The 27905-nt window shown below is 36.7% G+C and overlaps 1 protein-coding gene across 3 annotated transcripts in view; it reads right to left on the bottom strand.

Annotated features, from left to right (window-relative positions):
* HERC2 (HECT and RLD domain containing E3 ubiquitin protein ligase 2) overlaps positions 1-27905 on the bottom strand; it is a 102477-nt gene that overhangs the window by 42171 nt on the left and 32401 nt on the right. For all 3 annotated transcript variants that reach the window (XM_063149727.1, XM_063149730.1, XM_063149728.1), the window contains exons 11-48: positions 27510-27698; positions 26739-26890; positions 25744-25901; positions 25189-25302; positions 23568-23819; positions 22505-22698; positions 21772-21972; positions 20907-21135; positions 20708-20832; positions 20093-20271; positions 18978-19162; positions 18471-18626; positions 18029-18214; positions 17030-17200; positions 16820-16923; positions 16559-16709; positions 15766-15980; positions 14765-14897; positions 14532-14659; positions 14214-14409; positions 13494-13630; positions 12812-12985; positions 12586-12722; positions 12356-12507; positions 11744-11935; positions 10720-10907; positions 9288-9480; positions 8509-8691; positions 7781-7965; positions 6008-6155; positions 5719-5915; positions 5256-5486; positions 4448-4583; positions 3765-3908; positions 2245-2387; positions 1777-2044; positions 1475-1617; positions 2-100 (exon numbers count right to left, since the gene is read on the bottom strand). In XM_063149727.1, the coding sequence (XP_063005797.1) occupies positions 2-100; positions 1475-1617; positions 1777-2044; positions 2245-2387; positions 3765-3908; positions 4448-4583; positions 5256-5486; positions 5719-5915; positions 6008-6155; positions 7781-7965; positions 8509-8691; positions 9288-9480; positions 10720-10907; positions 11744-11935; positions 12356-12507; positions 12586-12722; positions 12812-12985; positions 13494-13630; positions 14214-14409; positions 14532-14659; positions 14765-14897; positions 15766-15980; positions 16559-16709; positions 16820-16923; positions 17030-17200; positions 18029-18214; positions 18471-18626; positions 18978-19162; positions 20093-20271; positions 20708-20832; positions 20907-21135; positions 21772-21972; positions 22505-22698; positions 23568-23819; positions 25189-25302; positions 25744-25901; positions 26739-26890; positions 27510-27698 (6468 nt within the window). The remainder of the gene's footprint in view (position 1; positions 101-1474; positions 1618-1776; positions 2045-2244; positions 2388-3764; positions 3909-4447; positions 4584-5255; positions 5487-5718; positions 5916-6007; positions 6156-7780; positions 7966-8508; positions 8692-9287; positions 9481-10719; positions 10908-11743; positions 11936-12355; positions 12508-12585; positions 12723-12811; positions 12986-13493; positions 13631-14213; positions 14410-14531; positions 14660-14764; positions 14898-15765; positions 15981-16558; positions 16710-16819; positions 16924-17029; positions 17201-18028; positions 18215-18470; positions 18627-18977; positions 19163-20092; positions 20272-20707; positions 20833-20906; positions 21136-21771; positions 21973-22504; positions 22699-23567; positions 23820-25188; positions 25303-25743; positions 25902-26738; positions 26891-27509; positions 27699-27905) is intronic.

The raw sequence follows: 27905 nt of genomic DNA, 5'->3' as shown, positions 1-27905 counted from the left end.
CCTGAATATTCTCCCTAACATAGACAGCATAGTCATCATTGCTTAAGAAATCAGCTCGTTTCTTATAGGTCTGGCTCTCTGTTACAACAGCACCACTTGACTGGAAAAAAGTCCAAAAACATATAAAACAATTACACAATCTGTTTTCAATTCAAATAAATAAAATTGTTGGCAAAGACTGAAGATAACCCAACAAAAATAAGCCCATACAATATCCCAGCTCCAAGCCAAAGCGGGAAAAAACTTCAACAGGTTCAACCACTGTAAGGATAACATTTACAATCTACTTGATTTTAAATTAAAATTTACTTTCCAAAATTACTTATCAAGGAACATAGATGCAAATTTTTAAAATGTTTGAAGGAAGCTGCAAATTGCTTTTATGAAACCTGATTGCCAAGGAGAATCAGAACAGAGAGCATTTGTCACTACTTGAATTAGCCTTGAAGACACACATTCACACTCCACTTCTTAGGACATTTGTTAGGAAAGGAAAAAAAACCAAAGTGGTAAATGGTAATCTCTAACCTAAAGTTTAGTAACTTCTCTTTAGATAGAACAATGAGATTTAAAGTACTCCTTTAGAAAAATAAGCTAAAAAATTAAATTGTATTTGTTAAAAATTATTATTTTCCAGATTTGATTAGCTTAATTTCTTTTAAGAGAACTACTAAATTCCACCTGTAAGGACAATTTTCAGAAAACTTTGTTCTGTTTTGAGGATTAAATGTTTTTTTTCATAAAAGGCAATATATAGCAGTTTTTCACTGCAATCCTGATAAAGATAGCAAAAGTTGTCAAGTTAATCTCCTTCAAAATATAATGCATTAATTTAAATTACAAAATCTCACATGTGAATGAAAACTCAATATGAGTCCTTCAAGGATAAACAGAAATACAAAACCCATTTAATTTTATTGACAAATCCTTTTTTGAAACAGTTCATGAAAGTCAACATAAGACTAACACAAATTCACATTAAAGCTATCACACTGAATAGGCACTGTAATGGTAATTTTATCATAAGTAAGAAGGAAAAGGCAAAGTTATTTAATATACTTTTTTGCCATTCATTCACTAGTTCTTAAGTCCTCTCTTGTAGGTAACATATGTTGGTTTTTCAGACCAAGGGAAAGGAGAAGGGAGAACTCCTTCTCCAATATTACATTATAACATCAACTATTTTTATAGAAACTACGACCATCTATCAGGGATACTTGGAACTACCACCTGCATGGTGAAACATTTAGCTGCATTCTACTCTCCCCTGTGCTAACTCACAAACTGTTTATGGATTATCCTCAATTGTTTTACGTCATGTATTAGAAACACAGGGCAAGCATGATCCTTGTTACTGTTCTGAAAGCATGGGGCAGCAGGTTGTCCTTGTAGTCACGCCATTTTCCCAAAAAGGGAAGAACTACAAAATTTGCAGCTAGCTAGCATAACTTAGGTTTACTAAGTTAATACTCACAACAGGACAAGCAGCTTCAGCTTCTTCCACTTCTTCTGCTATTTCCTCATCTGAATATTCATCAGAGATAGTATCAGCATCAGAAAGATCCGTGATTTGAACATCAGGGTGATCCAATAACCAGCCAACTAGGGCTTCCACTCCTACCACAGAAAACAAACTCAGCTTATCTCCAAGGGATTCTCTGACATTGTTAAGATTGTATTCTAAAAAAAGATAACTTCTCCATCCTAAGTACTCTTTTAATCAGCTTACAACTCTTCTTTTCCTTCTAATATTATTGATTTTACTAAACAAAATACCTGGTAATCCAGAAGCACTTCCAGAGGTTCCCGACAGAGATTTTAGTGCAAATTCTATGTTTTTCCTAGGAAATCCCATTTCCATAAGCTGAACTACAATGGGGAGGGGTGGAATTGGAGACTGCTTGCGTTTCTTCACTTTTGTGGGTCGGATATGTTGCACTGTGATGGGTGTTGTAGCTTCACTAGAGCTGCAGTCTTCAAACAGTGGAGTTGAAGGATGTGTAGACTCTACAGCCAGATACTGGCACACTGCCAAAGCAGCAGCCTAGAGGAGAACAAATCAGTCAGTCCAAGCAAAACAAGAATATTCAGTATGTTTGTTCGTGTGAACATACATGAACATTATTTGCCCCAAAGGGTTCAGAGTCACTTCTTTTTTAAACCTATAGTTTAATAAGCTTCAACTGGAATGCAGATTACACAGAGTTATTTCTCAGGTTACTTAGCAGAAAACACAGACTCTACCTCAAGCTCCTGTTTGTCAAATATGGCTTTCACAGGTGATGGCTGTGTAGCAGCTGACAAAAGCTGCTGCAAAAGGATCATGGGAGGCTGAGGTCCTTCAGGAGACATATCTCCTATGTCTGGAGAGGCAGCTGCTCCATCCTCTTAAAGAAAAACATTATTTTAACCAAAACCATGTAACACGGTCAATTGGAAGACTTATTCTAGGGCTTATTGCTATTTCTCACATATTTCTTCTCTAAAGATACAATGCATTTAAAATTAAGCCATTTGTACCACAATCTCTGGACAAAAAAAGCAAGTACAAAATTTATAGATAAACAATATATTTATTAAAACATACCTAAGACATGTCTAACAGAAACTACTCAGTGGACAGTGAATTTACACCTTGTGTCTTTTGAGTCCACTTTTTTTGTCAATAAGACTATTAGCAAGAGGTGCTTCCAGGATAAATGACTTGATACAGAAAATCAAGAACTTTAGTGATCCCAAAAGCATGCTTTCTGAATTTCCTTCAAAATATAAAGCATTAATTATAGGAGTTATTTTCCCTATTATGTACCTCTTGGGAAGAGATCCCTTTAGGTATCTTTGTACCTTCAAAATAGGATAATTTTATTGAACCAACTTGCTCACAATTCTGCACCTTTCATATTTAATTTTGTATTCCTGCTGGCATAAACATTCATGTTTCCTAAATCTTTACAGTGACTACCACGTGAAAATGTTCTCTCGTCATTAAGCAATAATAAAACAGTTAATAGTCCTCAACATATGTTGTTCAGGTTAAAAAGAAGTGTTACTTTTTTTTTCCCCCCTTTAAAAATGATGGTAAGAGTGAAACGCTGTTCCATTCCTAAAAAAACCCTGTAGATTCTGTTGACTTAAAATCTGGCTGGTGACAAAAATATGGATATTTTTTCTGGGATTTAAGACAAATATATTATTATATTTAAAGATATTGCATATTCACAAATACCCAAGGAATTAATACATACTCCAAAGGCATTAATAACTATCTCAAAAGCTGATAGTTATTGTATTTATTTTTATATGTAGAATGCAGGTAGAAGAAACTACAGCTCTTTCAACTCCTTTAATATTATGATTAAGAAATTATATTTCTATACTTGTTTCACTGGAAGCTGAAAGATATTTGAAGTAAAATCAATAGCCAATTTTAACTTTTGAAGCAGAAAAATAAAACCACTGCAAAAAGTATTAAGTATTTTAAAATTACTTACAAAGTTTACCAACTATAGAAGACCTACAAATTTAGCCAACTCCAGTACTTAGAGCTTCAAACACTTGATAATGTTCTTGATTTTCAAAACTTAAGTTAAAAAGTCAAAATCTTTTTAACATAGAAGCTTAAAACATGCAAGAATTTTAATTTTTCATCTTTACAGAGCAAACTGAATTTCTACCATCCAACTGCCACTAGCAAGGGTTATGGCCACATACTCTATCTACCATCTAAACCAAGACCAGCACAGTCAGGTAGCACTCCAGAATACCTGCAGGATTTGATGCACACTCCTGAACAGCTGGCTGAGATAAGATCTGCCTGAGTGTATCCTGGTGAGAAAGCAGAGCTCGTCCAGCTTTTAGTATGTACAGCTTCAACTGCTGGCACCGCAGCAGATCCAGATCAACTTGACCTAGCAGAAACATTAAGCAGCCATTAGTGCTAGAAATCTCTGGTATTAGGGAAGATTATCATTCATACAACCTCAGTCCAAACATCAGTTTACATCTTAACTCACTGTGTACTGCTCAAATGAGTCAGTTTAAACAGCACATGGATCAAAAGTCTGCACACATTGTATGACTCATGGTGTTAAAAATACTGCCTTCCTACTTTTCACAACCTGGACAATCATACAGCTGATTTATAACACAGTCAGTGCAGATAGAGATGTTACTTGGATCTGGTATTTTAAACAACTCAGCAGAGTAAGATCAGCCCCAAACTTTATTTACAATTTTCCATCAAAGATATTTCACTTAAAGCACAGAGCAATTCACCATCTAGCTAAATTTGTCTCTTAAGTGCCTGTTATCCAGTGCTGAATAACAAAACAGGTGAGGTTCCAGGACACCCTTTTCCTTATCTATGTTTGCTGATACTACTACTTTTCTCAGAACATATTCATCTACTTCCAAAGAAAACAAACAGCAAAAAAGCCCCCAGCTGTACCTGAAAGACCTTGATTGGGAGACTTCATTCTTTGTTTTTCTATTTTACTTCCAGCCAAATTCACTAGCTGAGCCCAAATGGATAGCATAGGTTCAGTGAAAGGCAAGTTGTTCACATTAAAAGCCACAACTGGAAGCTAGACAGTGGGAGAAGAATCAGACAAAAAACTAACAAAAAGAACAGGTAAGCATTTTCCTAAAATCTCACTGAGTCACTAAACAATTTCAACGGTTATTAACTGTGGAAGACGAGAAGTTGCATTTGTCTTACTGCTCTTGACCAGGAAAAACTAGAGGGGATTTCTATTCCCTACACAGCTCCTAAGCCTGTATTTGTACCACACAATTGCAGGCCTTCTTGGTGAAAAAGCAGAACAGAGTGAGAACAAGAAAGAACTCCAGACTCTGAAGCAGAACCAAGCACTTGGCCTGTGCTTTCACTAAAGTCGTATCAACCAAACCAAGATTCAATTGTGAATACCCAAGACTTTCTAAGATGAATTAGCAAATCAAGTTAAATAGAAAGCTCCTCTCATCTAAGAGCTATAAAACACATGACAACAACTTGGGACTTTACATCAAATCAAACAACTCCAGCTTAAATCCCTCTTCTTTCCACCTTCCCAGCAAATGAGGATGGGATTTAAAGATCCTAAGAGGTTTGCATGAGGACCATCTTAGACATCCATCCAGAGCATTGTGTGTACTGAATGTCAGTGTATTTAGCCAATGAAGAACTAATGTTTTCTTTGGTCCATATCAGAGTTTTACACCTTCCCAGTGCTGAAGCTTTAGTAAAACAAACTCACTGGTTTCAGTTGATTCAGAGGGCACACTCTGCACGTCCGCATGTCGTAGAACTGCACAGTGATTTTCCCTTTCGGGGTGATGCGTGTCACCGTGCCTTCTCCAAATTCATCATGAACTACTTGTCCACCCAGTCTCAAGCGACTGTCTATGCCACCAATCACAGCCAAGACTGCCATCAGAGCTCCCACCTCTGGATTCTCAGTGTCAGGGAAGTAGTCATCCAACACAGCCTAACAAAGAACAATAAAATTTAACTGTAGGGAGAAAACACACCCTTCCATCTGCTTTAAAATACAAAGTAAATCACACATATTTCAACTTAAAAATTACAACACAAATATATATAAAAATAGAAAAATGGTTTCAATATTAAGCTTAATATTGTTTATAAAGATTTAGTATTTATAATTTCAAAATAAATATTGCTATAAAAATGAGCTTATTTTAAAACGTGGAAACTACCCCTTCTGACTGTTTTCCTGCAAAGATGTGGGTGATGGAGGTTAGCTGAGAGTTGATGTACTTGTTTATGAGTCCATTCCACTGGCTGAGCGAATGCAGCGTCCTCAGCAGTGCCACTATCTCTTCTGCTAAAGTACTACTATGAGTGGCAGTTAGAGATGCTTGGGGCCTGGCCTTTCTCCTCCTCAGAGTAGATTCTGCAAAGACAAAGCAGTGGCAGAACAGTCATGAGTTTAATGCACACACTTCCCATACAGAAAAACAAGACACTGAGGGAAAATTCCTCTACCTCTGAGTAGTGGGATATCCGAAGAACAAGTACTAAGCAGGCTCCCTAAAAATCCAAACAGTTTTTCCACAAGAAATTTCATGTCTCTTGACCTTTCATTTTTATCCCAGGATGGAAGTACTGCTTTCAATAAATGTACAGCAAGGATCTAAAAAGAGAACAAAATTAGTGTTATTCTAGTCTATGTCACCAAATACTAAAGAAGCTCTCAAACATATTAAGTACAGAAGAATGATGTTTTTAAAAATCTGCTTTCCTTTGTTGTTGCTTTTACAATGCTGATTTCTTTTGTGCTGTGGAAATTACAGAGCTACTGATCTTGAGTTTGCTAAGGGATATTTTAAAATAAGTGGATACAGTTCAGAGCCAGTAACAATTTTACTGGCACATTATATTAGTGAAATAATCTCTTAGGACATGAGACACGCACATTGAGAAACAAAAACAAATAGGAAAAATAGGAATACAGAATGGGAAAGTGTTCAGGCTGCAGAGTCAGAAATTAGTACTAAGATGCATTTCAGAAAGAAAGTGTTCTGCAAAGAAGCTGTAATAGTTAAAACTCATGAGATATAAAGCTGAATGGTGGAAGGCAGGCAACAGCAGCCACAGTGACACTCAGAAGTAGGCACTGTGAAACCAGGGCCTCCAACACAGTACAGAAGGAACAGGCTGGCATCTCTGAACCCAGACACCCAGTGCAGGACTGACAAGGAACAGGGGAAGGTGCAGCACTGTAGTATCAAAGAACAGAGGGGATTGCATATTTTGAGTAGGAGCCCTTGAGGTTTTGAGCTTCCTCATCTTCCACCCAGAAGACCAATTCAAGTGACTAACAGCAAAGATAACTCTCCTCTTGCCAACTTCTGCCAATAACATGTCTTTATAGAACTTAAAGGTCTCATCTTTTTGCCGTTCTTCAGTTGGTACATGAAGTACATGAGGAATGGTCATTTCTCTTGAGTATTCCCTGGACAGCACAGATGACTCTACTGCACTAAGTCAAGGATGATAACAGAAATCTCAGCATATTAAAAATACTGGTAAGAATTTACTGCAAGATCACACAAAAAAGAACAGGCCTTTATGATACAAGGCTTTAGTTAACAAATGTTGATTAGCTTATCAAGGAAAAGAATAAGATGATCTTTTGATCCCCAAGCCTTAAAATTTGGCAGTTATTCCATAAAAAATTTTCTTTTCAGTCTCACGTAAAAGGCACTAATAACATGCTAAGGAACAGCAGAAGAGGAAAAAAAGAGATAAAAAATAATAGAAGAAATTAGAAAAGGGGAAAGATGCCAAGGGAAATACAATACCAAAATAAGATGCAAAGATGCAGCTTCTTAAGAGAGACTGTAATTTAAATAATATTAGCAGTTTCCGATGGAAATGGGGCAGTACACAATACATAATTTGGTAACTTTAAAGGAAATGTAACTTTTTCCTAACCATATACTTGTTATTCTTTCATTTATTCAACTTGTAGGAAATATTATATGGGAGTTTCTGAAGCACAGTTCTGGAACACTATTTTGACCTTTCTTTCAATAGAACAAGGGAGTCCATAGTATCCCGAAGGCTCAAAACTCAAGAGATGTAAATTTAAAACAGTAATTCCTAAATATGAAGAAAATGTTATCTTTTTCCCTAACTAAAATCTGATTTATGGACACCTCACAGCTGTTTTGTAAAATATACCTTTCTTTTTAAGAAAACTAAAGTCTACTAATTTTATTGGCTATTGAAGTAATTTGGAAATGCACACATTACCTGTCTCTGTAGTGAAGCAGCAGTGAAAGATTCATGCCCCTCAACAATTTTCATTAGCAAAGTTATCCACTGAGAGGTACTCAGAGTGCTGCACATCTGAGGCATGAGTGCTATGCTTCGAATGAATCCCAACGTGCACCAACTCCTATGCTGTTCTTTATAAACTAATTTATTTGGCAAGGAAGCTAAAAACAAAAAGATATATACATGTAACAGTTGACTTTTTCACCACCTATGTAGTTCTCTATATGCTACACTGGACGTTTTTGGACAAATCAGAACACCAAGCTGTTTCACTGTCTTTATGTGAACTGTTAATTTCAATTTTAGAGCCTGTAATAATTTTATAAAATCAACCTTTAAAACAATTCTCATCATTACACTGTTTCCTCATTTCAAAGTAGTTAACAGCATTACTTCTGAATTTACACAAAAGCTACAAAAAGGAGTATGACACACCTAGTCATACTGTTGTTGCCAAACACAAAGAGATTGCTAATAAATTGTCTAAGTCAACAATTCACATCTCATGCATTTCTTCTGCTTTTACTGTTTATATTCTAAGAATGCACAGGATCACTTACATTACCTTTAAAAATTAAGATTTTAAAAGCTCTGAAAATGCATTTTCCAGCCATTGGCCTTAAAAGGATTAAAAACAGTAACAAAATATTTACAAACTTACAAGACAAGCAACTGCTCAGTCAGATTGCTGCTATGTAATATACCTGATTTATCTATTGTTCCACTCTCCACAAGCATGCGGAGCAGCCCGCACAAAGTCCGAGTAGCATCACTCTGCATGACCTCAGCATGGACACCAGCAGAGAGACACAGTGTCTGCAACAGGTTCACAGTGCTGGTCAGCATCATGGAAGTAGGGTGGAGATTCCTTTCAACTTGCTCTCCTTCTGAAGGGGGACACAAAAGGCAAAGGAATACATTAATACTGAGTTACTTTATTTCAAAAAGGTTCTCAAACAAACATTTTGTGAATGATTTGTCATAAATAGTTTCTCTGAGATGGTCTGATATGAAGAAGATTCCTTACTGCCAACTCCTAAGCAGTGCAAAATATAAACAAGGTATCTTGCACATATATTTCAAGTTTTTTTCTAGCAGTACCCAGCGGAAAGGCATTCCAAAGTATTGCCAAGAATAGGGAAACACTCTGACTAAATGTATAAGTAGACCATATATAAAGCCCCCTTCAGAATGCTATTAACATATGTTAAAATATATACCTCCAGGTATCTGTAACTATTTCAACCAAATAATATTATTTCCTCTGACGCATGAATATGCAACAATGGGACACCATCCTGTCTATCTTCCTTTCTCTCAGTAAAGTTACTTTAAGAAGATTCTGCTCAGAAGTGCACACCATTTAAATGAATCTTCTTTGATGAAGCACTTGCTCCTGTGAAAAAACTATTTTATATTACAAGATATCAATTTTAAAATTCAACTACAACTGTGCCTCTACTTTTATAATTTGTTTTTTTACCAGAATCATCCTCAGTGTCTGAATCCTCTGTTGTGGGCTGCGTTGCAGGTGGTGGCTCAGCTAGTTTGAGATCGTATTTTCCCTCCTTTCCCATTCTGTAAGAATTTGTACTTCCAGTATCCCACTGCACTCTAATCCAGCCATCTTCTCCCAATTCTCCAATCACACGACCCAAACCTGGCGTGGGTCCATCCTGACAGAAGAGACAGGTTCAAGTTACTCAATCAACAACATTAATTCATACCAAAAGCTCATAAAATAATAATGCAATTGCTCCTTTTTGCTGCTAACCCAATGATTAGGCAGTAAACATTCAATGGGGTTCAAAAAGCAAACACAAACTTAGAAAGCATTTCACAATTTTCAAAAGAATCACCCCAGCAAGCTGCATATTTGGACTCTCATTAGATCTCTTTCAATATGTCTTACATAAGTAGAAGCTATGTCCTATATAGTTGGAAATGGACACTATTATAGTGTAGTTTTAAATTCAGTTCCTTCAGGAGATAAGGATGCACACTAAGACCCTCTGATGAAGGTCAGAGAGCCCCTACTGAGAGCCTCACTACATGGAGGAGGACCAAAGTTCATATTCCACCTCTTCTGTCAACTATAAATTCTGACAGAAGGTAACTGAGACCCTCATGGAGCCCTATAATTGACTTAGGCACCCCTCAGGATACAGATGAAGGGAAACATGGGATGTGCAATAATGACATATGGCCAAAGTGACCAAACCCCACCTACAACATGATTGTTACATCCAATGGGGACAAAATTTACAGTATAAAAAAGAGTGGCTTTGGGAAAATTCTGCCTGCTCAAGATCTGTTAGCAGAGTACATCTCTTTTCTTTTCCCAAAGAGAAGCCCTTATGTGAGCTTTGCATCTCCAGCAGCATTGGGAATATTAATTTACATAGATACATATATATATGTGTGTGTGTGTGTGCATATATATATACAGTGCTATTAGATCTCTTGCTATACTTTGTGTCACAACACACGCTAACACTCTGTAGTTAGTGCAATTAACAATCCTGAGCCTGCTTTTCTGGTGCTTCAATTAACCACACTACTTGTGAATTGGGATGATGCAAGTCCTTACTGAATCCATCAGACCTACAGAACTGCACTGAGAAGCTGCACTGTTTGTGCTTCTGTGCTCATGCAAGTTCTCCTCCAAACTCAGACTTACAATGCTAGACCGGGCTACAATCAGAATTCAAGCCCAGCTGCAACCAGCTCCTCTGATTTCTGAGGACCAGCTGGAATGCAAGGTTTATTTTCTGTTGAATTCCCATATCCTTAATTCAACATTTTTGGAGTGTAAAATGCCCTTAAGTTTGATGGACCAGAAACTTCACAGACAGTCCACTGAACAGAGACTTTAGATATTAACACACCCAACACCTGTATGAAAGAAGTTGTACCTGATCACCCCATTTCCAGTCTACACCTCTGACCACTCTGGTACCAATTTTCATCATGGCTGCCAGCTCTGGTCCAGAAACAGGGAGCTGAACAGGTGTAGTTTCCTTTCTTGACTCCTCCAGGACCGTGGCAGAAGCCCCATGAGAACAGGCAATCATATCCTCTTCAATATTATCAGAACTGGGTCCTAACAAGGAAAAAAACACAAAAGAGGTTTTATCCAGCAACACATGTATATATGTACCTTTGTCACATGTAAACTTACAGGCACATAAACTTTGTAATCCAAAAGCAGTAACAAACAGGAAAGCTGACTAGCAGGTGATAAGTCAAATGACCTTTTAAAAGACTGGGGTGTAATGGTTTTGAATGCACAGAAATTGAAATACTTAATTTTGAATGAAAAAACAAGTGACAAGTAAAAGACATTAATAACGATGACTCAATTAGCTCAATGAGTCTACAAACAGATTTTTTTTAAAAACTTTCGGTGCACACTTCAGTTAAACACAAGTTACAGGTACAAATGCTTGCTATTATATAAGAAAACAGAGAAAAAACACAGCAATTTGAATCATAGCAAAACACACCAGAGAACTTGTATAACAGAACAAAGAAAGCTTCAAGCTTAAATATGCAGACTGGGAACATTTTTCATATATAGAATAAATGAAATAGAGAGTAGAGAGTAGGCAGTTTTTACTACTTTAATTTTAAATTTTCTGGTTTTAATTTAGTTGCAACAGTTCCACCAAAACTACACATTAACTGAAATTTTAAAAGAGGATGGCCAAAGCAAACACCTAATAATAAAAAAAAATATTTAATATAGACTGCAATTAAATAAACCTCCTTCTCAATCATGCTTGCAGATGTGGTTTCTGTATCAGGGTAAAGGTAAATAGCATTAAGCACTATCTTCAAGTAGCACAGTGATTCTGTAATTTGGGTACACCAACAGGCAGAAAACACAGGGGATTTGTAAAGCAAATGCTTTCTCCAAGTAAGAAAGAAGAACTGTACCTATCAGCCGCAGTGTGGTTTGTGTCAAGGCCAGCATGCCAGAATTGAGGAGCAGGCTCAGGGTATTTGCACCATGCTGCAGGGTCAACATGTTCAGCATGACCAGCAGAAAACGTGCTTGGGGAATGGTTCCAAGACTTGGTCCTGCTGGATTCTCATTAGTAATTGTTTGAAGAGGAACAGGCTGCAGACCTAGTTCAAACATAACATAAACAACAAAGTCAGCTGGCATTTGGGAGCTACAATAAAATAGGCTATAGATTTGTTTGATTGATGGTTTAAATTATTTTTTATTCCCTGCTTGGCTTTGAGAACTTAAAAGCAGAAGTTCCAAGAAACTGACTAATTTGTATTATAATGCTAAAATGTTACTAATGAGTAATCAATCACCTGTTGCTGGGAAATCAGCAATATACTCAAATACTGAGAAGTGAGTTAACACATCACGGTGGGAAGGTAGGAACAACACACAGAAACAAACACAAAGTAATTCTCAACACAAATCAAGGGAACTGATTTCAACAGCCCAATTATTTGGAACTTAAAACAAATGCAATAATATCAATGTAAAACAGTTTTCTCCACAGAAAACAACAAGGAGATGAGATTCACCTAGCTCTTTAAACTTTGCATTAGCATCCAGCAGGATGTTCCGGACATTCTGAATGGCCCAGGCATACAACTTCCCAAAGGTCACTTCCAGCAGCATCCTGTTAAACGGCGGGATCAGATCAACGTCCTTCAGGCAGTCGGTGAGAGGCTCCCTTCAAAGAAAAACAACAAAAATAAGTATTGTTCTCTCATTAAAGAATTGTGGAAGCAAAAGCAACAAGAAGTTTTACCCTATATTGGCTCCTTCTGGGATAAGCCTCTGCCATCCACAGAACATGGCATACTGCACAGATGGGAGCAAGAAATTTTTAGCTGACAATTTCAGAATAGTGTCTATTCCCTCCAGACGAACTTCTGCTCTTTCCAACTGTCAAAGGGAAAAAAAAATTGTCATGCTTATGTAAATTGCTAATAACTGTCAGAATTATGTAATTGGCACATTTTTGTTCATGTCACCTGTTTCAATAAACATTTTCTCATTTTTTCTACATCCACTGGCTCTTCTTTCAGTGCAAATTCAACAATGGTGTTAAGGAGGGCAGACTGTGGATACAAGCCTTGAACATTTTGCTTCAGCCATTTGTATTTGTGGACACCTGTAACTGTACTCAAAATTGGCTGCCACTTATCCTGCAAAACATAAGGTAGTACGTTAAAATTTTTTAAACAACTTGAAATTACTGAAAATGTGCGTTATTTCATGCAAAACTATTTCCAAATTTAAAATACAGGGGGGACCTGGGGGAAAATGAAAACTTCTCAAAAGTCAGGAAAGAACTTAGTATTATTTTAATCATTATCACTTTTACTATTACTACATAAAATTTCAAATGCCTTAATGTTCAAAAAAAGAGGAAGTAACCCACCACAACATTTTATTTTGAAATGAAGCTTTAGCTAAGATTATCAATAATTTAAAAATCAGAGAGGGTATATTCACATATGCTAAATACACAGTACAACCTTATCTTTAAAAATCATTCCAGGCTCCACTGAAACAACTTGTCACACTTAATTATACATACCAAACACCATTATCAGAACATTAAATGTCAAGTTACAGCAATCATGCTTTAGCTTATTCTTTTCTCTCTTGTTATTTTTATTGACAAGGTTGATTCAGAATCTAATATCCTACCTTGGGTGATTTGATTGGTATGGGCTTTTTATCTATAGGTACAGGACTGTGAGGTACCACACAAGATTCTTCTAAATCACTCTCTTCATTTCCTATTTTGGATTCTTCTACATCAGCAGATTCAGATTTTTTTGGCACTATAAAAAAAAAGTATTATGTTTTCATACAGTACAGCTGGATTTTATGGGTCACATTTTTAGGTTTGCATGATAATCTAAGCACACACAATGCTCAAGATCTGGCTGTAATAAAATGGAAATGCATTCTTGGTGAAGTCTATGTCCAACTATTACCAAGTTAACTCTGGTATTACCTGCAGCATGCTTTTACCTTTAAAGACAAACCTGAAAAGCTCTTTAGTGTGTGTTCACATTAATTTATTTCCAGTTATATCAGTGTTTGACTACACTTTAATAAAACCAATTTCTAAAAAAGGTGCCACTTCCAGTGGAATGCTACAAAAATCAATTCAGAGGGTCTGATATTGAAGGATCATTTTTAATACACTGGAAGAATACCTCTCAACTAAACCTGACACTTTATTTTGCCAGTTGTTGCTGTAGGATCTGACATGCAACCACTGGTTTAGAAAACTTTAAAAAGCAGCAGAAACAAATGGCTTTGATGCTTTATCTAAGGAGAGTCTCATATAGCAGCAAATCTTGAAATAAGATGGAGTCCCATTGTTTCAAAGAGAATACAACACTAATTCTGCCTTACCTCTTTTTTTCCTTTTTTCTCGAATGATTTTCTGAGCTACCCTTCTCCATCGGGGCAAGGAACTAAGAAGTTTAAATTTGGACATTATAGAGAGATCATTGCAAACTGCAGGACGCAGCTCATTGAATAAGAATCTCAAGCGCTCAATGACAGGAGCACAAACTTCCTTGTAAGAACGCCCTTGTTCCTGATGTGTCTACAAAAGACAATGAAAGATTAAATTAGTGCATAATGCACATTAAAATGAACAATATATAACTTTTTAATAAAACACTTCAAATGAAAATTAATCTTAACGTCAGCAGCTTAGAGGCTTACCTTAATCAGTGAGCATTTTGCTTGGTAGACAACACGACACACATCCACTACAGATTTTGGTAAGGTTTTGTGCTTTACCTGGTCAACTCCAAGGGTACCAGGATGAACAAGAGACAGTGCTACATGACCTTAATGGGAAAAGACAATGTTTGAATATACATTTCCAAAGCCATCCATAGCAGAGTTTAAACTGATCAAAACAATCAAAACAATCACACCACAAGCCTACCTACCCAAATCTTCATGCTTCAGAAGACAGCACAGTAACAGACGTCCTACTTCTTCCACAGGATGCTCAGGGGGGAATGTGATTGGTGTTGTTAAGTGACACTGTTTACAGTACCTCTCTATTTGACACAAGAAGTCCTAAGAAAACACACAACAGCCTCTGTTTAACTTCATTTTCAAATACAATGTAAGCACTCAAAACACCACAGGCAGCAGTTAAGTAACACTGAATAAACTCCACAATCTGAACTAACATTCCTGAGATACAATAGGCAGTATGTGCAATTTAACACACAGCAACTACAACCCAATCCTATAAAACCCTACATCCTTTCTCAGGAGAAACATGACTCAAAGAATAAAGCTTCTACTGCTTTGATCTCCTCATGAGATAGTCAGGTCAGCTAATAAAATTTTCAATTGTCTTCTGATAAATCATGATTGATCATTATCACTATTCCCAAAGACTTATTTAGGGGTATTTTCATAAAGGAGGTGAACTCAGAGGGTTAGAAAATCTGAATGTACTACAAAATATAGTGATCAATGTAAATCACAGGGTTTTTCATAATATTCACAATTCCAACCTTGTGAAACCTGAACCTCAAGGCTCAAAGGGATTTTAAGACAAAGGCATAAGTGAATCTGAAACATAAAATACACTTCCATCTTGACAAAAAAACTACATTTTAGTTCAACTGAAGGTGAGCAGAATCTCTCAATGTTACTGAAACTTGACATTAGAAGTAATGCATTACTATTTTTTTTGTTAGAATATTCAAATTTTTTAGTTCCCCCACTCAAAAATTCTGAAGAAATAACATACTATTATGCTATTAAGGGAAATAAACACATTTTATCCACTAGTAGTACTCAACCATTCCTTTCACAAATAGTAATTCTGAAATAACTTTTTCGATTGTTTTGCTATAACTTTTGGAGAATTTTCATCATCACTACCACCCTTCAGAAACAGTATTTGTGCACAGAACTACTGAGGGCTTACCTTCACAGTGTGATCCTGAATATTATTATCAGCAATAGCTTGGAGAAAGGGCTGTGAATGGTCACTCAGAGTTAATCGATGTGTATATAGTTTTGATTTATTTGGGGTAGTGTTACCAGGTGAACTGCAATGGTCTTCATCTTTTTCCTCATTGTAACTGTAATGAATCTGACTAGTTTGCAAGCCTCCAGAAAAGATTGATGACTTCAACCATTCTAAAATAAAGGAAACATGAGTGAATCTTCTGATCAAAGACTAAGCTATCAAGACTCGATTTCCTCTAATAAAATGCATTCACAGGCTTCAACAACATTTAGCAACTTTCTCATTTGCTGGAACTTTATCACAGGGAAAAAAAAAGGTTCTGTAATCAAGAAACAATTAACTAACAGGGCAGCCATCATATATTTAGAGATATAGGGTCTTAGAAATTTTTCTGCTATTAATGCTGAATTATACCTTCTATTCACCAAACCAAGACATCGAATAAGAAAACATCCAATACCACATGATTGACTCTTAACTGACAAGAAATTGGCAAGATAGGAGACTGTGCAGCATCATTTGCTATTTTATGTTGCATACGATGAAATTCTAAATTCTGCTGCTCAAAATCATCTAATCCCCATTTAAATCTTGTTAAATTATTGGGATCTTGATGAGTGTGGTAGCTAATGCTAAGACTAAAGAACGCCTATGGAAGATATCAAGATTAGAGAAGTGCTAAATTTTTGGTTAACTTATTTGTCCTTTGTCTTTTCCTTGCATGCTTTGACAAGTATTTATCGCTTACTGGCACATTCAATTTCCAGAGGAGAAAGTGGTGTGCTCATTGCCAGGTAGGAAGCGTGCAGGCCGAGGAGAAGACCCAAATTCCGTTCTGTGTCTATCAGTGGCGATGACAATGTGCTGAGATCTGGTGTTGTAATCACCTCCTGGTCAGGCTGCACAAAAGAAACAGCAACTGTAAGCTTGAACTGAGCTCCAACAAGAAATCTGATAGTAAATCAATGCTTGACTTTAGTAAGCATTTACCCATTAGTAACATTTTTACCTCTATATATTGGCCAACACAGAAGGCGTGCATTGATTCCCGTGTGTCCTCAAACTGCAAAGCAGCTTCCAAAGCAACAACTGGGTCCTCACCAGCAAACTGAGCTAATGAGACAATGAGGGAGTCAATACAGTATCTAAAAATCTGTTAATTCCACCTGGCTTTGAAACAAAGGTAATTTGTGTCTTTAAGTCAAATGAAAATTCTCACCAAGTATGCTACTGCCAGTTAAAGACTGGGTTTGGAAGTCCTTTATATCATACACTTTGCCATCGATCACTGTCCAAAATCCTCCATCTTTGTTGTGGTTCTCTAGATCAGCCTTACGTATAAGGGTCACCTCCTCATTATTTCTGCAACTCTGGCCAGTAAAAAATGAACCTGTCCATATAACACAGAAAAGAGAATTTATCAACAGAAAATCAGAAAGTCAGGGGGTTTTCATGAACATTCTTTTAATAACTGCCTAATCCAATTTTTCATATCTGTTCAAAAGTTGCTTATTTTTTTATCTGCTCAAAAGTAAAAGCGGCTATTAGTATGTTCCTGTCTACATATTGTGCAATTAAACTGTCTGAATACTGTGTTCTAATGCACTAATCTTTAATGTCACCTAGCATTGCCCAGCTATATGGCTGTTTTGTGTGGAGGTGGAGCAGATAATCAGTTTGCTGGTAAATCACTGCTCTAATCCTTCTTCCTCCAAATTACTTTGGTTTTATTACTCACTTGCCTGCAAGGAATTTGATGTCTATTTCATTTCAGCTTAAATTCAGATTTTTTAAATATAAAAGAAGTCTCTCTTTTGTCACAGACACAACGCATATTACAAAGTGCCCTGAGAAAATAAGAATTCTTTATTTCAAAGCTTTCACATTACTCATCCTTTGTATTACAGACAATTTAGTAGCAAAATGCCTAGATGTCTTACTCAAGTTTTCACTGCAAGTTTTCATACTCAAAATGCAAAATTATGTGAACTACTTCTTGAAAAAGCAGCATCTGTATTCTCCTTAATTCTACCTCTATATTTAACTTCCTTAAGAACTTACTGACAGAAATAAATACTGCCTTATGACTGCCATATAATTTGGTTAATAAAACTTTGTACTGTTAAGTAGGATTCCCTTCCTGAGAGTAGTTCATGAACAGCCACCACTTTTATACAGCTACTTTATGAAAGCAGTCAAGATGCCTCTAAGTTCATACCCATTATTCCTGGCCATGCTAAATCCTCATTGTCATCCCTTTCCTTTCCAGGGGCTAAGTGGTTAAATCTGTCTAGATGTTCCAGCAAGCCAGCCAACAGAGGGATAGCACCAGCTTCCTGCATTAATCCAGCATTTTTACTGAGGAGCAGCACTATAGAAACCACCAGTTCTGGAAGAAGAATGCCTAAAACAAAAAACAAACACAGAAGACACAGTTAGTTCAAGTTCTACATTCATTGCATTGCAGAAGTAAATCACCATTAATATACTCTGCCTTTGACTAGTGTTGAGTACAAAGCTCTTGCCTTCCTCATTGAATTTTCCCTCCTTCTCTCCTATTAACCAATACAATTAAACTGACTCCTTCTTATTCATTTAGAACTTTCAAGAAGGTCTTAAAATTCTGTGGAAGGAGAAGAAAAGAGGAAGTAAAAACCTACCTGTTAAATCTCCATCCACAACACAAGATACTTCTGCAAAATGCCTATGACTAGTACAAGCAATGCTGGTTGCCACAGGAAGTATATCACTAATGTGTGTGCACAGAAGAGCAGTGTATTTCTTCAGTAAAGAACCAACACCTAAGAGGTCAGGACCTGTGTAAAAACAAAGAGCACAGAAAGCCATCACATAGTCACATTTAAGAAACAGACTTCAAAAGCTGACAAACTCTTCTGAAATTTTGCCACTGGATATTAGCACTAATTTAGGAAATCACATATTTTTAAAAATTTATAAAAAGCTTATTATCTAGATCAAAAAAAATTCCCTTACAGAAAACAATGTAAATAAACTACTTTCAAACACTGTTCAGACAGCAACTAGGCTGATAAATGAGACAAGAAGATAAACTAAAATAAGAAACTACTATCCTGTAAAAGCTATTACAGAAATACTTGGGCAGGAGTCAGATGTTATTTGCTTTTAATTTTAAAACTACAACTTACTGTATGTGTTAGGGACCTGACCAACACAATCTGCTGGGTAAAGTTTGCTAACAAGCAGCCGCTGAAAACGGAGCAACAGGTCCAGAGAAGCAGATCTCTCCTTGCTATAAAGCTCCTGGTCCATGCAGGAAGAAATCCGACGAGCAACATCTTTTAGTTTGGCTATGGTCTGGGAAGCGATGTTCCTAAGTGGTACAAAAGTATCACTTAAGGGGAGCTCAGAGTGAAGACAGTCCATGGGTTAAGTTTTTGCTACAATTTTGCATAAATATCTAAAAAGCCTCTGCAAATTTTCTGCTCAGAACTTTCACACCTCTGCACTGTAGTGCTCAAAAAGTCAATGGTTTTGTAGATACATTCTGGTTAACAGGATTTTTAAAATACCTCCAGTTTGTGCATTTTGTCATCACTCACTACAAAACACAATTTGACAATCTTCACTGAGAGCCTGCAGTGAAAGCCATGACACTATGTAGCTCAAAAGAGTCTCAGTATTGATTAATTTACCAATATTGTGATGGTTGCCATCACAATGAAGTGAAAAAGCAAACTCATAATTATTTCCTGCTATACATCCTCTATGTTAAGAATTCCTTTAGCTCCTCTGGCTGATATAAAGCAGCTTTGTTTTCTGCACCTTAATTGGTCATGCACTCAAAACTCTCAGTCAAGAACTTAAAATGGAGGTTTCTTCCCCACTGACTGTCTCCTTGAGGCAGTTCTAAACAAATAGCACAAAATACTCAGTTCTAAACAGATTTGTGGTGATTCTCACACTTTGTAAGGACAATCTTTTAAACATTTGTCCTGTATCTGGTACAAAAACTTTCAGTACATCTTTCAGACACTTCTTTCAGAGAAGAAGTATCAAAGTCCATAAAACCAAGGCAATCTTTCTAAAATTGAGTAATTTAGTGTAGAACATTGTTCCTTGGCAAACAGAGCAGAACTACAGACAAGCTACAAGAATGTTTAATATTTTGAATTCTGAAGAGCTAAAAATGCTAGCAAGAGACTTTATTTACTAAGCAAAATTAACCGTTTAGCTGACTAGTTTACAGAACGTCTAAATACATATTCCGTACAAAAGTAAAAGACAAATTCAAAACAATTACCTTAGTAATTGCTGAATTAACTGAACTAATGGTAAACTTTGTTTTCCTGCAGATTCATAGATTCCAGTGTTAATAAGGTCTTTGTCCAATGGAGTTCTGCTCCTATGAAGTGTTGATGCATTTGCTTCTTGTTCATCAATTTCTTTTTCTTTCTGTGCCTCTTTTTTTGCTTCAATATCCTAAAAAAGAAAATCAAGTTAAAGAAAACACACGAACTTCCACTATGATTATGAAACATTTTGCTAACAAGCATTCATGGTAATAAGATCAAGTTACTTTTACCTACAGAAAAAATGAAACAATTCCTACCAGATAAAACATGTATTGTACATTCTGTGACAACTACATGGGCACACTTTTAAAAAAAACAATTGTAATTCCTTTTAATATAATTGTACAATTATAACAATTATGAAAAGAAAGGCAAAGTGAGGGATGAAGGTCATGAAGGTAAAAAAGTGTAGGAGAACTCCACAAAACCAGGGTGGACACATGCCAGAAGCTGCTGCACAGTTCACAACTGAAGGCACATTTACTCTTGTATTTATATAAGTAACAAATCCAGTCTCCAGTCCCCTGCAGAAGAACCTGAACTGCCAAGCTGACGAACTATACCTGAATTTCTGCAGTAATAGCGGCGTTCAGCGCAGACTCTAAACCTCCATCTGCCATCAAGCTGCCCACCAAGAGGTCAATCATAAATCTACGTCCCGGGCTGACATTCATTTCATTCCCTGAAACTAAGAACGGAAGAAGCCATGAATGGAGTCAAAACACAAGGGCCAAACAAGGAGGCTTGAGTGTGAGGACCAACCTGCGCTGGGCAGGAGCGCTGAGAGCGCCCTGGCGCGCTCCTCGGCCGTGGGCAGCAGCACGGACCAGCCGCTCTGCAGCACCGCCTGCGCCGCCGACTGCACCGTGTTCAGAACCCCAGCGTTGCTGGCCAGTGTCACCACTGTCTGCTTCAGGCTGTTGAGCAGGATGCTGCCCAAACCTAAGCCGAGGCATTCTGGATCCACCTGATGACTAATGGCAGCATGAAGCTAAAAAAAAAAAAAAAAAAAAAAAAAGGTAAATTTTAATTAATAAGTGATATGAACTTGCTGGGGTTGGCAGGAAGTCATTCCTGGAGCAAGAAACTTCAGTGACCAAGATACAAACACCTGCAAATCTGTAAAATTAAAGGGAAATGCTGGCTTGCCTACATCCTGAATTTACACCAATACTCAAAGATCACGAATGGTAGCTATAAGTCCCAAAGATCTGAAGTAAACCTAAAGAATAACTTAAACTGTTTCTGCATCACTACATTATGCTAGAAAAAACAGCACATTTTTAGTGATTGTCAGACTCTGTCAGATTAAAGAGGTAATTCACTTTTAAATATGCTATTTAAAAATCTAAAAAAAGCTCAGAATCTCTGAGCTATACAAGGCTTAATCCATTTAGATATTGTTTTTATAGTTCATTCTTAATGAAACTCAGAAGCTGTCAAGAAGAACAAAAAACAACCACTAGATGCCAAACTTCAAAGAGCATAAAATGATAGTGTAGTTATTTCACTTTTTAAAATCAATAGAAGTGCTTTAAGGCACATTAAAGGTCATGGTTTCCATCCAAGCAACTTAGTGAAAACATTCAGCTCAATGACTGCTTGAAGTGTAAGAAATTGAAGGTACCTGAAGCCTTAGAAGATTTAATGTTGCCACAGCCATACACTCCTTTTCCTGAGGAGGGGGCCAGTCAGAGGATCCATCCATTCCCTCAGTCACTTGTCTCAGTAACAGATCCAGCTGCTCAAATGTCATGGGGCAAACATCCACCACAAAAGGTACCCGCAAGCCTATTGACCACTCTGAACATGATGACCAAGCAAAACTCTGTAAATGGAAACAATACACAAAGTTCCACAGTTTTTTATTTTCTAAATATGACACTGACTACACACAGGAGTGTAAAGTTAAATCTGCCTTCAAACAGTAATAGATGATTTGGAAATAATACCAACACAACTATCAAAGAGAATGCTTGACTTGCATCCTTGTAAACATAGATAAATCCATACAGATCCAGAACTCTCTTATCACATTTTCCAATGTGTTGTCAAACCCAATCCAGATACCTCACTACTTCTGCCACAGGAAACCTTCTGCTGACAGCTCTTCAACTGCTGTATCACACAATACAAAACAGGTAAATTGCTGCTTCTCAGAACACCCAACAGAGGGAAAGCTGATCACCCCTTTTTGGCAGAACAACTGTGCAAGATTTGTTTTTTTCAAAGCCTTCATTTACTCAGAATAAGGAAGAATACAAAAAGTCACGCAAGCACAGAAAGAAGGACCAGGATTATAATACAGAACAGTAAACTCAGTGGGAAGTAAAACCAAAGAATTCAAAATTAAAACCTACCTGAGCAGGTCCACAAGCAATTCCAACTATGTGCTTTGTGTCTAATCCTGGTAGAGCTGCGGGCTCTGGTTTAGTGACACGCAAAGTATCAAAATGCTGGCACTGATCATTGCTTCCCCAGCTGTGCACTTCACTGTCTTCAGTCAGTGCTAAACAATGGGTAGATCCAGCTGCCACATCTATCACTTTCTTTCCTGATAAGAGAGATATGGAATATATAACTTAGGTACAACAATCATTGACAGAAAAACAGCAGACGTAGGGAAAACTATGCTAATTACAACCATGCTTAATTAGGAACGTGTGATGGATGCCATGAGCCTCATTTCTGCCTCAGTAGTGGATTGGAGGAGTACAGCAAAGCATAAACCAAGAGACAGATAAGTACAGAAGTTTACAAGTTTAAAAAAATTATTCTACTTTGTGTCCCTTCCACTTAGAAACTCATTTGGGAAAGAGTTATTTAGAAATCTCCCCATCTACGATGAGAGACTGTACAATTATTCTCATTTAGATCATTCAACATATATGAGTAACAATTTAAAGGAAAGACAGAGCAATTAAAGAGGTTTCTTCCTCATCTTCCCTGACAGAACCTCAGGTCTTCTCCCAAATGAAGGAAGTAATTTTCTCTCCATTACAAACTGGTCAAAAGTCAAACACATATTTAGTGACATTTTTTGTTGTCTGTTATTTTCATTTATTCTATTCACCTGCCTTAATCTAAGCATATATTATATATATTTATTTGCATGACAATGCAAACATACTTGCTTTAAAGAAGCATTTTTGTGAACCTAATAAAAGAAAAGCATCAAGAATACAGAGAACACGAGACATTCAGCACTTATAGTAGTCATAATATAGTCTTTAAGTCTGCTAAAATCTTTTGGGTGTAAATGCAGAAGTGATGGGAAATGCATATTATTACCTTTTTCATTGCTACCAGTATAACATATGACAGAGTACATGGTACCATCACTCAAAGCAGCGTTCATTTGTGTCAGGTAAAAAGCTCCAACAACACAAAGAGCTCTGGAGCATTTCCAACTCTGATAATTACCTTTCAAGCCTTCCAGCAGTTTGGGATATCGAACGTGCTCTTCTGTCCCATGCCCAAGTCTCTGATTGTCCCCTTTCCCCCAGGTGTAGACCTGGCCATCTTTGGTTAAAGCAATAGAGAACTGACTCCCACAGCGCACTTTCACAATGTCCAGATCTTGAAGCTTTTCTATCAACTTGGGAGTTTTGCAACCATCACTGCCTCCTCTTCCCAGTTTTCCATAGTCTCCATCACCCCAAGACCACACCTGGCCTTTAAATCAGAAGAAAGAAAACAAAAAATAATTGAACTGCTTTTTTTCATGTAACAAAGCCATCCATTTAAACAAATAAATTCTTCATAATCTGAGATTCTACAACAAGCACAAATTTTAAACTGTATTTTAAGGAAAGCAGTTCCAAAATAATGTCCAATTGTTTGCGACAATAATAAAGAACAGTATTTGAAAAACAGTCATGATGACACAACTAACCATAAAAAGTGCAATATATAACATTCATTGAAAATCTATCAGTGTATGGAAAGGCCTTCTAAAAATAAATTAAGCATAGAATTTACTGTAAATCAAGCAAGTTAAAAACTGCTTTCTTTAATTATTTATAAGAACTTGCAAAATGTTTTCTACATCCAATGGCCAAATTTTCTGTTAAACTTGTATTAATTTTCAGTCTATATAATTCAAGTGTTTCTCAAAATGAAATGAAATCATCACGTTTATCATGTTCTTTTGAAATGCACTACTAAAGCACTACTAAATCTAAGTCTTGATGTAGAAACTTAGAAACAGTCAAGTCATTCTGCATCTGTAGTAAATAAAATTATGGTTCAAGGATGGTGACCCATGCATGCCCAAACAGAAAGTCTTGTTTTATGTTCTGATGCATTTTTGTTCCCTACCCGCATCAGCAGAGTCCCTAAGGTACTCTGATAAGCAATAGAAGCATGCAAAGCAGAGACCAGGAGAGAGGAAAAAATTGATAAAATCTGGGTTTCCATTTCCTGTATGAGCAAACATTTCAGTTTTTAAATAATGCACATCATATAACCAGCTGTATTTCAAAGGAACAACTAGCCTCCAAGAACTATCTGCTTTCTAAGAGATGACTTTGGGGTTTGACCTTACAATGACATTAAAGTTTTTAATCTGTCTCACCCTAGGCACCTTGGTCAGGGATGTTGGAAAGATAAATTTCCATGCAGCTTCTCTTTTGCACTTCCAAAGGGTTAAGAGAGACAGCTCTCCTACTCTGAATTCTGACTTTTGTAACAACATGAGATATTTGCACTTATATAGCAACAAATAAAATTCAGACACTTGCACATATATGGGTTTTTTTGTGGGTCCATTATACATTTACATTAAATATACATATACCATAACTCAATATATTTATATATTCATAAGGAAGATACTGCATATCTATGCATGGAAATACTGCTGCAACATTATCTACAAAATGTATAAATGTACATATTTTTTTCCCCAGAAGGAATTTCAGCTTCAAATTCTTAGAGAATTCAAGCTGCTAGAAATAAGAATATCTTCAGTACAAATATCTTCAGAGTAAAAGGAAGGACAGGTAACCTTACTTAAAATTTTAACTTTTGTTTTGCTACTAACCATTTTCAGTAACTGCAAGAGTCTGAGCATCTCCACTCCCACACGACACATCAATAACTTTGAGTCCTTTCAGCCCCGTGACCAGCATTGGGATGGTCTGATCTTCACTGGAACCTTCAAAACAAAGTGGTTCTGTGAGAAGCAAAACCCAGAAGGCCTTACAAGCTCTTTTGTTTGGATTTTTTGCTTCTTTGCTTTTGGATGTTTTATTGTGAGGGTGCAGGGTAGCATTGTTTAGTTTTGTTTTCAGATTTGAGTGTAATGACTACCTGCATGGTTTTTGAGAGACACCCAACAAGGATTTAACCCATGAAATAGTCTTAGCTTCATGAGGAAAGGAACAGAGAATATTGTGCAGAGTTTTCTTCTCCATCCAATTGCTTATTTCCAGATAACTCAGGGAATTTAATGGGTTTGAGACAATCCCTCGCATAATTATTTCAATTCACATGAAACCAGATAATGTTCACAAATCAGCTTTAGGTGGGATGCAAGATCATTTGCAACAGGCACTAAATTCTTCAACAACTTATCTGAAGCTATCAACTAACTCACCATGCCCAAGCCTGCCGTAGTTTCCTCGTCCCCACGTATAGAGCTCTCCCTCAGCAGTAATGGCTGCACTGTAGGTGCTTCCACATGCAATATGAACAACATGTTTGCCAGCTTGCTTCCCAGATAAAGCAGATATCATCTTAGGCTCCTCCAGAGGGCTATTTAAAGAGAAGGTGACATATTTCACAAAAAGTGATTTGATGAGTAGGTGATAAAAGGTGCTAGACATACTTGCTAGAATTGCTGCAGTTTTACCTGCAAGCCTTATTATTAGACTGAAGTAACAAAATACAAATAGAACTAAAAGCCAAAATTAAGTTCAAATTGTTCAACAATACTACACTAACCACTGAAGGAATGTCTAACAACTGCAACTTCTGTTTTCAACTGAGTTCATGCAATGTTCTTAAAAAATATTTGTCTATTGTTAAAAACACTACCTTTACGTACTGTATCTGACCAATTAATTTCATGACACTGATAACCTTTGTGTAGTCTCTCTTGTCTCAGAGGGAATTCTGCACTGGGGGAAGACACATAAAATCTCTAAAATTAAACAAAACTAAACAATCTATTGACACACACCCCCTATACAATACCATTGTAGAAGACTGCTTCTACACAAAAGCAGGACAGTAATGTCCCAGAAAAATGGAGTAATGTACAACATGACTGCATAAAAAATAATGACCCTGCTCCAACATGTGAGTCAACATTTCAGAGAAAGTGTGCTCTGGATTCATAAAACCATTGATAAAAGGCCTGATAACAGTGCTCACTACTACCCCTTCCACCTATGAGAACTTCAGAAAGTAACATCAATAGACAGCTAGGAATATTCCAGATAGAGAAAACAAGCAAGGAGAATGCAACTTTTGTTCAGTAACAGAGTCAAATGTCAAATGCTGAGCATTGCTTATATACACAACAAAAGAATTTTTACTAAGAATCCAGAATACTTGCAAATAAATGTTATGATTATTTTTAATACATACACTGTATCCCCATGACCTAGTCTTCCACCATCTCCACAACCCCAAGAGAAAACTTCACCATTTGCTGACAAAGCCAGATAGTGATGCCCATCTGAATGTGCTGCTATCTTCACAATATTTCTGGAAGCTAGACTCTGCACCAGCTGTGGTCCCTGTAAACCAAGCAAAAGCAATATGCTTACAAAATCTGCTGACATTTTCCATCACATAACTAGGTACAGTTTTCCTATTTCCAGTTTTATCAAAACTTGGCTCTCAAATTAATGAGGTGAAGGCATGAAGAAAAAAATGGTCAAGCATGACAAAAGCAATGCTTTGAAGTTATTTGTTTCCAATCTTACAGGTCTTCAGTACATATGAAAATGGTGTTTATCTTAACATTACAGGCTATCTTAGTGACAAAGGCTTCTATTTACAGTGTATTTTTCTCTGAGAAACTACACAGCTTGGACACAGTTATATCTCTAAAGTAAAATCCATTTCATATCTTCCAATTTCTGAAGTTACCAAGGCCAGCATAGCAATAAAAGCAACTATCATAGTATCCATAACCTCTAGCATAATCAAAGCTACAGAATCCATATGCTTTTCATCTAATCAACCCAGGAGACAAACCCCACTATTTCTGAAAGTTCAAATACAACACTACAGAAAGCTCACAAAAAATCAGCATGCCTCCATCTACTCTCCTAAGAAATTGTAAATATTTAGCAGAGGAAACTTATGAAGTAATACGGAACAAATTTTTAAAAACACGTAAAAAACTCTCACCAGAGTGTCGCTGTTATATGCTTGTGTATAAACTCTTCCATTTCTAGATAATATCAGAAAACGTTTCTCTGCACAAGCAACCTGCACAACACCAAGGTTGGCCAGTCCTTCACACTGAATTGGACCACTCACATTAGCATAGTACTTCCAACCTATTAATCCCCAAGCAATGACCTCTTGCAGTGATCCCTAGGAAATAAGAAATTCTGTCAGTACTAAATTTTGACATACACAGCTTAATAAAATCCACAGAGCAAATTATTTTTTAAAACTTAATATACCAATTGTGTCCAAATCTGAGACTGTCATTCTTTCCAACAGTCAATAAAACCTACCTAATTAGAAGATACCAAAAATAAAGACTTGCATGCATCATATTCAGTTCAGACTGGTACT

This window comes from Melospiza melodia, chromosome 2, assembly GCF_035770615.1.
Source record: "Melospiza melodia melodia isolate bMelMel2 chromosome 2, bMelMel2.pri, whole genome shotgun sequence".
NCBI lineage: Eukaryota > Metazoa > Chordata > Aves > Passeriformes > Passerellidae > Melospiza > Melospiza melodia.
Note: the sequence above shows the minus strand (reverse complement) of the source record. Positions and strands in the feature narration are given on the sequence as shown.